This window comes from Notechis scutatus, chromosome 1 (genome assembly GCF_049901735.1).
Source record: "Notechis scutatus isolate UNSWTSFEM ecotype Mainland chromosome 1, rNotScu1.2, whole genome shotgun sequence".
Taxonomy (NCBI): Eukaryota; Metazoa; Chordata; class Lepidosauria; order Squamata; family Elapidae; genus Notechis; species Notechis scutatus.
Window position 1 is genome coordinate 97,280,887 of NC_142009.1, and position 13,768 is coordinate 97,294,654.

The window sequence follows — 13,768 nt, forward strand, 5'->3', positions numbered from 1 at the left end:
GCGGGGACAATGCTGGGGAAAGGAGGAAGCGGGGTCGAAGCGGCCGGGCTTGGGAAGAGAAGTACAAGTTGTTTGTTGTTTTTATCGATCTGAACGGTGGGGAAGGCGGCAGACCAACTCTATTGTCACTCTGAATGTACACGAATCTGCGTGTATTTAAATTAAAATGAAATTTCGTTGCCTACAGAACTTACTGCATCCTTACGGACCCCGCCGCCATGCAACTACCTCCGTGCAAACTTTTGCTTGGCTTAATAAAAAAAATGTGTATTTTTTTCCAATAGGTTCGGCTGTTAGGTCGAGTAAAGAAATAAGCACCGGTAGGGAAAGCTGACCCAGCGAGGTCCTTTCGCGGGTTCTGATCTGCAATATTTATTGTTAACGGAGAGAGAGCTGCAGCTTGCTGAGAGGAACAAGAGAACTCGCGTCTTTTTTTCCCCCAGCTCGGCGAAATCTGTACCTCGGCCCGGAATGGGTGAATCGGTTCACGGTAAACGAGATCCGCTTAGGAAATCGGGGCCCGTAGCTGAGCTGGAGGTTAGCAACAGAACAGAAAGACCGAAATTCCAAAACAAGAAGGGGGGGGGGGAAACCATCCTTTTCTTTAGGATGCTAGTCACCGGATCTAGGATAACAACACAATTACAACGTTGAACGTTCGCTCCACCTTAAGAAGGCGTCCGGCCGTGCGGTGGGAGCGCCACCCTGTAGTAAGGAATAAGGGGCTGGCTCTTCTCTGATTGGTCCACTGGTTTCAGTCCAAGCAGGATGTTTGTAGCTTGAAACCCGCTGAGAGCCAAATATCGCAGTGCTTCAAAGACAAGAATTGACTCCTTTCTCCAGGGAAATTCCGCAACGGGATAAGTAAGTATAAAGAAGCACAAACTGTCTGTCTGTCGTCTAAATTTCAGAAAATTGAAGCAGTCTTGCTATCATTTATCTCGAACATATATAACATGGGTCCCCCAAACTTGGCAACTTTTAAGATTTGTGGACTTCAACTCCCAGAATTTTCCAGCCAGCTATGTTGCCAAGTTTGGAGACCTCTGATATATAATGCCATTTCCATAGAACTGATTTGACATTTGACGGTTTAGCCGATTTATACTTATTTGGGTTAAAGCTGTGCCCAAAATTATGAACGGTTCATTTATTTTATGGAAGTTTTTACTCTTGTAAAAAAAAGGGGGGGTTGGGTTTTTTTTAAAATTGTTTTATAATTTTAGGATTGTAAGCCACCCAAGGTCACTTGGTTGAGTTGGGTGGCTATAGAAATTGAAAAAATTAATAAATTGGAAAGGATAGAGATGGAATCACAAGGATTGTGAAGCTAGATGCTGTTTCAAATTTAAAGTATAATGGCTTATCGGTCACCTCAAGAGTCCAGCAGCATGTGGCCAGCCTTAGCCAATCAGAAACCTAAGGAGTGGTAGATTTGGATGGGAAACAACCCCTCCACCCCCAAAAAATCTTAGACTGGAAGGGCAAAAAACATCCTGGGAGACAGTTGCAACTCATTTCTGTGCTGTAGACCAAAAACACTAGGTGGACATATGGTCATTAAGATGTTGGATGAAGTGTGGAAAGTGACAGGTTTAAGTCAGCCACTGGATGCCTTTGGCCCCAACTCTCTCTTAGCTCAATATATCTCATAGCTTTGTTGTGGGGAAAAGTGGAAGGATGCTGTCTTGAACCTCTGGATAAAATGGAAGAAAATATAATAAATAGCTCCTCATTTACATGGATGTGTCTATGAAGCTACCAGAAGCCAAGCTCAAAGTGTAGATCATTTGACTTTACATCTGAAAAGCGGGATCGCTTTGGAGCAAGTTATATCCATTCCAGATTATGGTAGAAACCTTTGGGGATTAAGAGTTGGTTTTGATTTTCAAAGGAAATCAAGCAGTTTTAACTTTAATAGAAATAATCCAATCTAACTACCACACACAAGTTGGTTGTCTTTTTCACGTCATAAAACATACGTTTATGAAATAAATTGAACTGATGAATCATTGTATATAATCTGGCACAAATTATGTTCTTTGTGATCGAAAATTGTGATTCCTTAGATTTAACATTAGTAAAAAGTATTCAGGCTTCTGAAAGATTTATTTTGACAGAGTATCATGCAAAATAGTTTTGGTAGTATTTATTGTAATTTGTTTTCTTGCCTTCACCTTTTCAAATCCAGACCTTCTCCTTTTCTTTATGTGCCATTAAAGCTGTTTATGGCATGGAAGAAAGCAAAACACACAATACTGGAGCAGCAAATAGTTGTCACGGCATCGTTGGACAACTTGCAAGAAACTGGCAGAGCTGGTCCAAGGATCATGTGGCTTATCAGCAACAAAACCCATTTAGCAATGGCACCCAAGTAACCTTACGCACTGAGAAAGGGGATCCCACTTATGGGAGACCACCTGAAGGCTCCAAAACTGAGCAGAGAGGAAAAGATGCACACGCACATATAGGCAAAGAAATGGAAGAACTATGCTTAATTATACGTAACACTGGAAAGAAGGAACAGGATGGGCAAGTGAGAATAACATTTAAACAGCTCTTTGATAGATATGTGACTATATCCAATAAACTAGTAGGTGTCCTCTTAAGAGCAAGGAAGTATGGCCTGGTTGACTTTGAAGGTGAAATGCTTTGGCAAGGAAAAGATGATCGTGTAGTTATTACTTTGTTCGAAGATAAAGATTATTCAGGTATTTCATGATTAAATCAGAAATCTGTTAAAGCTCTTGAAACATCCAAATGACTGCCTGGTTTAGAACATAGGGAAGCAACTGTCATAAAATTAAAGTATGTTTTAAAATACTTGGTCATTACACAACAAGAAATATGTACTCATTAAAGGAATTTAGTCAACATGTGATTGAAAATAACTCAGTATATTTCATGAGATGTGTTATTCAAATTAAAAATGCTAAAAAACTAGAAGTGATTATCACACAGATATGTGTAAGAGGGTGATTAAGGCTTGTTTGAAAATAGTAATAAAGTTTTCCTCTACATTACAAATACCATAATTAAGAGCTGGTAGCCTGAAACTTATATGCTGAATAAAAGTCTTTGCTTTAATAGTATACTAGCATTCAAATAATAAATACCAGTATGACTATGACCCTGGTGTTAAACAAAATGGATTAGGGTTTTTGAAGAAATCTAGTAACACATATAAATATGTTTAAATTCAGCTTTGTCCAAAAATATTCAAGAGATCTATGGGTAACAATTTTATTAAAGGTTTCCTTTTCATAACATATTAAGTTATATGTTTCAGAGTTCCATCACATAAATTATCAGAGCAGTCTCTTTTTATTTTAGCACATTAACATTTGAACATGATTAAACATGTTTATCCATCACTCTTAACAGTAAATTGAATCTTTTCAATAGTTCAAGCAGTTAGGAGTCATATTAAATGCATGCTAAGTTTTGAATAAATAAAGCAGGTTTTAAAACCATAAAAAACAACATGGATTACTTTTGGCATCTTCTGAATACTAATCTACTGCATGCTAAAACACACAATGTCAGTGCTTGTTTGAAATCATTTAGCTATAACAGATCTGTGTTAATACAGTTTAAAAAGTACATGTGAAAGTCATTTCATGCTAGATTCGACAGAATCTACAATTTCTGCATCTTTTAATCCAAGGCCCACATTGAATAATTTGATATTTTATGCTAAACCCCAAGTCCAAACAAACTATTGCATGATTTTAAAATGTTCTATTACTCCCTAACTACCTTAATACATGCATTAAAATACTAAAATTATTTAAAACTGTTCACATTCAAGTACCTATTCTTATTCTAATTCAACGTAGCAACTAAAGTTTTACATTGAAAGTACAGAGTAAATAAGTCATACTCCAGACAATGGCTTGTTAGCCACTCTGTGCCTGTATACTCATGTATACTTGGAGTGACAGAATACAGCACCAAGACAATACTAAAAAGATCAGGAATGTATTGTATAGGCACAAACCTTGCATTAAGACAAAAACAGTCAAAGTCAGATACCGTTATTAAATTTTAATGGCATCTCATAAGTTTCAAGGGTTCTTTGCATTTTGAACAGATAGGTATTTGTGATCTTATACGTTCTTGCATTCAGATATTTGCCTGAGAAATTTAACGTATAGTGTTTGCTAACAACTAGTTCAAACACCATATAGCAGCAAATTCAGTAGTTGTTTTAAAAAGTCTAGCATGTTATCAACTACATCCAATCCTTTAATCGGTATTCAAAGGTCGGAAAGATGGTACAATTCAGACGCAGGTTTTCCTCAACTTGTAGTGCTTTCAGCTTTCAGCCGTTCCATCAGCTGCTCAGCCTGTTCAAGAGGAAACACACATGGCTTATTAGCACCTTCCAGAAATTATACAGTATTGTGTTGAAGAACATAAGATTGTTCCCAAACACATTTACAAAGCAGAAGATCTACTGAGACAACCAGGAATGAACTATAATTAAGCAGCACCCACTGGGCTTAATCCAGATTCCTACCAGTGGATGAAGGAGCATACATACATATACAAGCTGAGCACTATAGAGCCAGGATCACTAACCCTTTTCAGCTTGTCTCCTCTTTTACTTAGTCAAGGGATCCTTATGAGATTACTGAATCTTTTGGAAAATATAAAACACAAAGAGTTGGTGACCTTTTGTATTTTCCAAGAGCTTGGTTTGGATAATGTATTCCACATGTATATTATATATAAAACACAAAGAGTTGGTGACCTTTTGTATTTTCCAAGAGCTTGGTTTGGATAATGTATTCCACATGTATATTAATAGCAATAGCACTTAAATTTATATACCGCTTTATAGCCCTCTCAAAGCAGTTTACAGAGTCCCCAACAATTTGGGTCCTCATTTTACCCACCTCTGAAGGATGGAAGGCTGAGTCAACCTTGAGCCTGGTGGGATTCGATCTGCCAAATTGCAGTAGGAGTAGCTTGCAGTACTGCACTCTAACCACTGCACCACTGAGGCTCCTTGTATATTAACATATATTAATGTATACTAATGTATATTAACCTTGTTAAGGGTAATCAGGTTACATGCATCATCACCTTTGAAAGAACTTGAAAAACTTAAATTAGGAATTTGTTTCAGGTTCTAGGGTAGATGAGAAATAGTACGAACTCCAGTAGTATGAATCAAAGGGTTAAAGCTAAAATGTAGTACTGCTATTGGAAGCATGCAATGCGTATTTCTACTTCCCTGACTATCAAAAATATAGCTGATTACACTGTTCTCTCCATTGTCTAGAGTCATTTCCTATGTTCCCCTAGAAATTCATTTGTCTTATACAGAGAGTTTCTCCCTAATTCACTGATGAAAATGTTCTACTGAATCAAAAGCATTTTGCAAATGAAAGAAGTTCTTTTGTTTGATGGAACAAGCATGGATCTAAAAGAAGATATTTCTTCATCCAGGGTTTTAGGGTAATTTTTCTGAATGAGACTTCTTCAGTAAAAACCACAGATAGCTAACACTGATCAAGTTCAGTGTTGGTCCATTTTTAGATATGCATTTTGTGCAATGCTGATATGGTATGATAGTTTATTTCACATGAAAGTTTATATTTGAGAGTCTTATTTATTTTGAAAAGTTTAACTTCTCTAATGCAATAGAGATAGTTTGGATTTAATTTTCTTTTCACAGTCCTGTTTTGTGAGATTTGTTTTCCTTTTGCTCTTTCAGTTGTTCAGTAAATTCTTCTGAACTAAGTTATCATGTGCCTTTTTTTTCCTTCTGTTCAATCATGTCCAATTTTCAGAGACTGCCTGGGCAAGTTCCTACTGTTTTCCTGAAAGGGTTCTTCAGAAGTGGTTTCCCATTGCCTCTTTGCTAGGACTGAGAGAATAACTGGTCCAAGGTCACCCAGGTAGCTTTGTGCCTAAGGTGAGACTAGAACTCCTAGTCTCCTGGGTTCTAGCCTGGTGCCTTAACTATTATACCAAACTGGCTCTCGTGCCTGATTTATTCCTACGGAAATGAACTAAAAGCTTTTATTTCCCAAAATATCACAATAGTTTAGGAAAAATAATTTGCAATATAAATTAAAATTTTTATCTTACAGCCTAAGTCAATCAAATAGATTGCTTCCCATTAGTCTGGTTACATTTTTGGCATGCTGCATCAAACCAATTAAGATTTATTTTTATGTAAAACTTTAGCCATTTGTTAATTCATTTCTTTGTTTACTGCTAAGTCTGTAACAAATATTTGACTATAATATAATAGTTAAATAGGGCTACAATAGTATATTTAAATGTAAATTAAATGTAAACATGTCCAGTCATGTTCAGCTAGGAAGTCATGCTCATTTCCCTTTCTTAGCTGAAGGAGCCAACATTGTCTGAAGATATTTCTGTGGTCATGTGGCCAGCATGACTATATGTGAAGGCACATGGAACACTGTTACCTTCCCACCAAAGTGGTACCTATTTATCTACTTGCATGTGCATGTTTTTGAACTGCTAAATGGGCATGAACTGGGGAAAGTAATAGGAATTCATGGCAATTGTGTCTTGAACATGGGCTGTCAGCTTTCTAGCTTTAATTACTGAGTCATCGCCACCCCCTAAATATAAATTAAGGGTATGTTATTGAACACCCTGGCTTAACCTCATGGAGTCAGGTATATTTGGGCACTGCCTCAAGTTATAATGACAGCAGGCTCTAAAAGAAGGATGGGGATAATTTCAGTACCAAATTCAGTAATTTTTAGATGCAACTAGACCGGGGTTTTTTTGTCCATATTAGTGGCTATTAAAGTTTTCTCCCAAATGACTCCATGGAGAAGTTTGAATCGCTGAGGTTAAAATTATGCTGGTAAACACAAGCAATTATCAAATAGTTATTGATAAACTGAGAGACTTGAGATGTAATTCAATGGGAAGTACTAAATCAAATGGAATTATAATTAACAGGCCTCTACAGCAGGGGTGTCAAACTCGGGGCTGGTGGACCGGATGCGTCACGCCCATCCCCGGTTTAGCGAAGTGGGGGAAAGTCGAGAAACATCATGATGACGTGACGCCACGAATTTTAGTTTAGTTTACTTTATTGTCATTGCACCTTGTATAACGAAATCAAACACCATCTTCAGTGCACATCATGACCATGAAAATAAACACAAACACACATCCTTCACACATTGAATCGGGAACCCCCGACACCACACCAACGCTGCACTATACAGCAGAATTCAAGAGCTACTACGCTGGGATAGAAGCTGTTTTTCAGCTGATTTGTCCTTGTTTTTATTATCTTATACCGTCTGCCAGATGGTAATAGTTCAAAAAAAGGGTTCCCAGGATGAGATGGACCTTTGAGAATGTTTTGAACTTTCTTAAGGCAGCGGAGTTATAAAGCTCTTCCAAAGAGGGGAGAGGGCAACCAATGATCTTCTGGGCAATGACATTAACCCTCTGGAGTGCTTTCCTATCTGCCACTGTGCAATTGGCAAACCATATAGAGGTACAGTATGTTAAAATGCTCTCTATGGTGCAGCGGTAGAAGATCACCAGCAGTTTCTCACTCAGTTATTTTCTGAGAAGAATTTGACACCCCTGCTCTCTACAGTGTTGGAATAGAAGAAGGTGCTTCCTAATGCACAAGTTGCCCTTATCAGCAGCTCTTTTCTACAGGATCGGGTTACAACTATGGACAGTAGTCTTGTTGCATCAGGAAAAGGTACAGATGCTTTAAAAATAGGAGCTACATGAACACTGTGTATTTCAAAATAATGCACAGACCTACAAGGTACAAGAATAGGATAAATTTACAATATTCCTGAGGACTATAAATCAGAAATAGTACAGGGCTCATAAAGGATGGCAGTTCAGTTCAGGTGAGAACTGTAAATGAAATATTATCTTCAAGTATCCATTAATGAACAATGTGGCAGCGGGGGAACTGCAGATTATCATGAAATTGTTAGATAGCTTTTTCTAACAACAGCAATAAAAGTCACAGAGTTAATAGTGAAATAACTTACTGTGATAAACCAATAGGAATTGATTCGGTATATCATCCGGGACAAGAATCCCAGCTGACTAGCTGGAGCCAAGACATGAAGGTGCAAGTGAGCTATGGAGCAGAAGGGAGGCCAGTGAAAGCCCATCCTGGAAAAACAGATGTGGCAGCAACGATTCAGAGGCATAAAAAAAGGATCCAGAATCAAGATACACTAAGGATTTGAATCTTTGCTTGACAGCATCACTAGGAAATTCCATGCATTCACTCATGTTTTCCACAAGGGCTAAATTGTTTACCTTATTCCATGCGACAAAGTAGTTCTTTCCAAACTTTTTATAGTCTACAGCAGGGGTCCCCAACCACCGGTCCGTGGACCGGGCAGCTGGATTGCTGGCGCGCCATCTTTTTGATGAAAAAGTGCTTCCGGTGAGCTTTTCGGGTAGAAAGCTCACCGGAAGCACTTTTTCATCAAAAAGATGGCGCGCTACGCTTGGTGAGCTTTTCCGGTAGAAAGCCATTTCTACCCGGAAAAGCTCACAGCGCATGCCGCCATCTTTTTGATGAAAAAGTGCTTCCGGTGAGGTCACCGGAAGCACTTTTTCATCAAAAAGATGGCGGCGCCCAGCTGATGCCGGCATGGCCACGGCGCCCAGCTGATGCCGGTACCGGGCCGCGGCGTAAAAAAGGTTGGGGATCACTGGTCTACAGCACTTTAAAGATATTATTCATACTAATAAAATAATTCTTTTCATTTGGAATTACACTGGAAAGCTGGTGTTCCGTTTTTGCTGACCAAAAGTCAGTAAAGACAAGATTATAATTTAGCAAGAACACTCAAGATACTCTGGTCCATTGAACAAGGAGAAAAGAGCATTCTTTATTAGATCCCTTTATTGGTTTCCATAGTGGATACAGAAGAGGAATCAGAACTGTGTTTTCTTCTTGTACTTCATGAGTTCCCATGACTACCTGGCAGATGCTTAAACATAAATCCATAAAAGAGTTGCTGTCTTAGTACCCTTGACTTCTGGGGCAAGATACTCAATTAGTGCTAGTTTTTCTCATAAAATGTTTTCAATTAAAACTTTTAAGCAAAGCTTTTGAAAGTGCCTGAAAAGATACATTTGCCTTTTGTAAACTGGATTATCATGAGGCATGTCCGTACTCCACTAATACTGAATTCATTCGAGTTCCAATAGTAGTTCCTATAATGCAAACATACAGCAAACAGGGAGTCCTCAACTTATGACCTGTAAGTTATGATGTATCTACTTTTGGACTACTTGCGACCAGATTCGAAGTTCACCTGACCAAACTGGGTGCTCAGCAACACAACCACGTTTATAGCCTGGTCACATAACTGCATTTTACAATGGTTTTGTTGAAACCAGTTTTTGGTAAAATCACACCATAGCAAATAATGGGTTCGCTTAATAACCACGGTGGCCATTTTACAACCAGCCTGTTCACTTAACGGCCACCGTAAAAAAGGTCACAAAATCAGAATGCTTACACAACTGATCTGGTTTATGACCATCACAACTTACAATGGGCAGGCTCCATTACAGTTGTAAAATGATGATTACTTGTATGTTTATCTTGCCATTTATGTAATACACGCGCACACGCACACACACACACACTTTCTGGAAATATACCTTATATCGTCCAAGTCAGTGCACTTACTCCATTGAAGGATAGCTTTTCCAGCTGCTATCAGTCTTTCCACTGTCAAAATGGGACAGAGAAAAGGAAGAAAATTAGACTTCTGAAGTTCAGCCACTACAGAGATGTATTGCTAACTTCTGCTTAACTTCTCTGGAATTTATTTTTAAATACCCACCCACCCCATTCTGAGTTGTGTTTTTAACATTTCACAAATTAATTTGTTGATATGTGTTTGTACCCAAGTACACATTAATCAACCTTCATTAAAAAATCATTGACACATTTATAAAAGTGTAAATAAAACTATTTAAACAAATATAGAAACAACAGAATCATAAAACCCAGTGAAGCAGAATAAAAGCAGATTGGAGTTTGGAACAAAGTGTATTTTTAATGAGGCATAGAAAAAGTGCAGGAGCAACATTGATTTATCCTTGGAGTAAGAGTGGGAAGCATGCTTAAATGTGAGTATTGAGGGGGGGAAAGACTCCATACTGTTAAAAACATACATGCACCCATATATTATTCAACACAACATAATTTATTAACGTGTGAGCCTGATTCTACAGAGGAAATGGGCATATGGTGACACATATCAGACTCCACTGATGCCAACCAGGCTTCTTACCCCATCTGACTTTGTATGTATTTTAAAAGATGCATTTAATTCAAAAATTGAATAAAAAGATAGCATTCTGCAAAGTACTTTCCTATTTATTTACACAGATGCTTTTGGGGCTCACAACAGTACCACTGAAGTCTAGGGAAATCATTTCAAAATATCTAGATAAATTATTTTAGAATATCTAGAGAAATCATTTTAGCTCATAATAAATGAATAATTTGTTATTTCCATTCCCTCATGGCAGCAATTCTGAGTGAAGCTACCATATGCTGCCATCTGTTCAAATATGTCTCCATCTCCAAAAGACATGTTTGCAATATTCTCCTCAATTTCTAAACCTGTCAGGCCCCCAGAACCAAGAAACACACATGGAGTTATTTTGGATCAATTCCTTTATTGTTCCTCATCTACAGACAGAAACCTTGCCAAACTAAGCAACTATTTGTATCACTATAGATATACAGTACTATGGGAATCACTGGGGAGCAGCTGTTTTAATTTTTTCTCCTGACCAAACTTTCCATGCTTTGCTGCCTCTTTGCCCTCTAGAATGCAGCCCCTCCCTTCTGGGAATTTAGACTACATTCTACCACACAATGGGGATGGTGCAGGTGTTCTTGGTTAACAATTATAATGGATAATTGTTAATATTTGGTAACATATTCAGCTTCGAGTTCTGATACTGATATTTAATGTTGCCCTTAGCCCACTCATATGCTGTATGTGGAGAGCTGTAAACTAATAATAAGTTTTAGATTGATTATGTACTGTCAATTCAATGTTGACTTTTAGCTACTGTATAGATTTTCTCCTTTCTCCATGCCAAAATTAAGAGAGACAATTCTCAACTTACCTAATGGTATATGCTCACTCTTAAGAGTCTTACAATTTCCAATGTGGTTCTTTGGCACCACTAAATAATGATGAGGCGCTCCTGGTCTGATATCTCGGAAGCATACCAAATCTTCATACTAATGGAATATTTGAAAAAAAGGTTGTGTTATTGAAATTGCCTTGCTGACAAACTGCAAGTCATGAAAGAAACAACTTCATCAGGAGCTACTAGAAAGATCATTCCTCCTGAAAAAATGCAAATGTCGATCAAATATATACTTTGTTGCAATATTCATGAGGAATTTTTCCTTAAATTGATTCTTAGGCAAACCCACAGCTAGGGTTTTAGCATAGCACTGGCACTCCCATTTGGATACAACTGTCTTATAGATTATTAAAGTATATCAATAGCATAGCAACAGCTGACAACATCTAAAGGGTAATAGTAGAAGAGAATATCTGTAGCTCAGAGTTTAAAAGAATTACCCAACTAGGTACTAGCATCAGTGCAGGTGATTGTGGGGTTTGCTACCTGTTTATATGCAGTAGAATTGTCCTGCAAGTTTGGGTGAGGATGTAATTTCCTCCTTTTAAGATGTAACTAATGATGCTACCTACTTAGGTAATGAATCTTCTGCAAATCATCACGCTCAGAGAGCACCAAATATTCCAGCAAAGGCTTACATTTTGAACTGCATCATGACATATTTCAATAGCATCCCCACATCAGGCTTAATTATTAAAATCCATTCACCCTAGATCAGCAGGCCGGGCAAAAAAGCCTCAAGTCAAAATCAGTGACAGATGGCTGCATTAAGAAATGTAAGGGAATGAGGACAACACATTCCTAAGTTGCAAGTCAGCTGATGTCAAAAAATAGGAAGAGATGACAAGACAGTCAGAGGCAGAAATTTGTTAGCACAAATGAATCATGTTTTCTCTCCTAAATTTCACCTTTTTGAAGATAGCAACTACCATATGCCAATATTGTGTGAAACTAATATAAATAAGTGCTAGCATTATTCAGTGTTCTTAATCTCTCTGTATATATGTATATGTATGTGCATATGTGTACATATGTGCATGTGTGTGTATATTATAGTTATGAAATATAAAATTCAGTGTCTAATGTAGTCATGAAATATAAAATCCACCCCGAATCTGGACTATTATTTAAAGTTGGGAGATGCTAGGTGCTTCCACACTAAGCTTTTATAAGCATCCTGCTCATTTGTGTAACTTTGTTGGGATTCAAACAACACATCTTTATAAACCCCCAAAATTCACTTCTAGGGATCAGTTCATTGTAGTGGTGAATGCATCAGGCTAAGAAACATGGCAGCCATGAGTTTCAGCTTCTGCTTTAGCACAAAGTCAGCAGGGAGAAGTTGAGCCAGTCATTCTCTCTCAGCCCTGGGAAGCAGGCAGTGGCAAACCACTCCCGATACCCTCTGCCCCCCCAAAAGTGTTTACTTCTGGAGCAAGGAGATAGAAGTGGTATATATGACTACTCCTGTAATTGGTGCAGTATCCAACCAGAGAGAGCAGGCAGGTGGGCGGGCCGGCAGAACAGAAGTGCACTGAAAGATTCCAAATGGATCAGGTTCAGACCACAGGCCTAACTGGTTCAATACTTTTGTGTGTCCCACGGTAGTCATTAGGATGCATTTGGGAAGCTTCCAAATGCGTGGGCCGGAAGGCAGTAACCCCTTCTGCTGCCGTTTCCCACCACTTAGTATTTACGGCATGCTGCCTATGGAATCAGGAAACAGCGAGCAGGCCATCCATGCAGTAGCTACCGATCTCCGATCCTCCCCTTAATCCCCCTTTAAAAGGATGCAGCCGGTCTGCCGATGCCCGCAACTGCAAGCCAGCGAATTTCAGCTCCACTATGCTCCATTTCCCATCATAGTATTCAGCCCAGGGGGCGAAGACATGCACGGCCGCTGTCTTGACCTCCGGCAAGTTTTCCACAGGCGGACTATTGAAAAAAGGGGGCGGGAAGGGGGGGGAGGCTTTCCCGCGGTTCTCTATTGAGGGAGGGCTGTCGCTCTCCTTTGCCTGGTCTCCTCTTCTGTGGCAAGGCAAAGCCAGGCGGGGAGCTCAGGGTGTCCTCTTCGGTTCCTCCTCCTGGGTGGGGCGCTTTTGCCTTCCAAGGAGAGCCGCCGGCATCACCGCCCCCTCACCGCCCCCTCCTCAAGGCAAGGTGACCCTAAGCGATCAAAAGGTAGCCGGTGCCCAAAGCGAATCCCCAGGACAGCTACGGATGGAGGGGGGGTGTGGGGCTGCGCCTGGTTCAGGGTTGTTGTTTTTTTTTGGCGGCACCTCCTCGGAAGGCTGCCGGTTCTCCTCACCTCGCAAGGCAGCAGCTCGGTGCCCGTCTCCTCCCCGTGAGTGATTCGGCAGAAAATGCACTTGCTGTCGTAGCCGCCGTCCTCTTCTCCCGCCGCGCCAGAGCCGGCTATCGGCGTCGCGGCGGGAGACGAGCCCGAGCTCCCTCCTTGCTCTCCCGCCATCTGGGCCCTTATTTCGAGCAGGCCACCCGCTCGGCCAGCGACCCGGGAAAAGGGGAAGGGCTAAGCAGAGCCCGCGGCCGGTCAGCGGCAAACCCAGTTCCCTGCCTCCGCCTTCTG

General features: G+C 39.8%; 1 protein-coding gene, 1 long non-coding RNA gene and 1 pseudogene across 3 annotated transcripts; 2 read left to right on the top strand and 1 right to left on the bottom strand.

Moving 5' to 3' along the window:
* The first annotated feature begins 21 nt into the window (after positions 1 to 21).
* LOC113411163 (uncharacterized) lies at positions 22 to 582 on the top strand. The gene is made up of 2 exons (XR_015750747.1): positions 22 to 61; positions 444 to 582. It is a non-coding gene; the product is annotated as an uncharacterized LOC113411163 (long non-coding RNA).
* A 1,453-nt stretch (positions 583 to 2,035) lies between these two features.
* On the top strand, positions 2,036 to 2,872 carry LOC148132919 (actin-binding Rho-activating protein pseudogene; annotated as a pseudogene).
* Positions 2,873 to 3,229: 357 nt separating this feature from the next.
* HINT3 (histidine triad nucleotide binding protein 3) lies at positions 3,230 to 13,768 on the bottom strand. Of its 2 annotated transcripts, none has more exons than XM_026666073.2 (5): positions 13,490 to 13,766; positions 11,155 to 11,272; positions 9,667 to 9,736; positions 8,028 to 8,154; positions 3,230 to 4,349 (listed from the first exon to the last, which is right to left on the bottom strand). In XM_026666073.2, exons 1-5 carry the CDS (start codon positions 13,649 to 13,651, stop codon positions 4,302 to 4,304), a joined length of 525 nt encoding a protein of 174 aa, XP_026521858.1. In that variant the 5' UTR covers positions 13,652 to 13,766; the 3' UTR covers positions 3,230 to 4,301. The 2 variants fall into 2 exon arrangements, with proteins under 2 accessions (XP_026521858.1, XP_087828520.1); XM_087972394.1 differs by lacking the exon at positions 3,230 to 4,349 and adding an exon at positions 7,082 to 7,785 and having other exon boundaries at positions 13,490 to 13,768.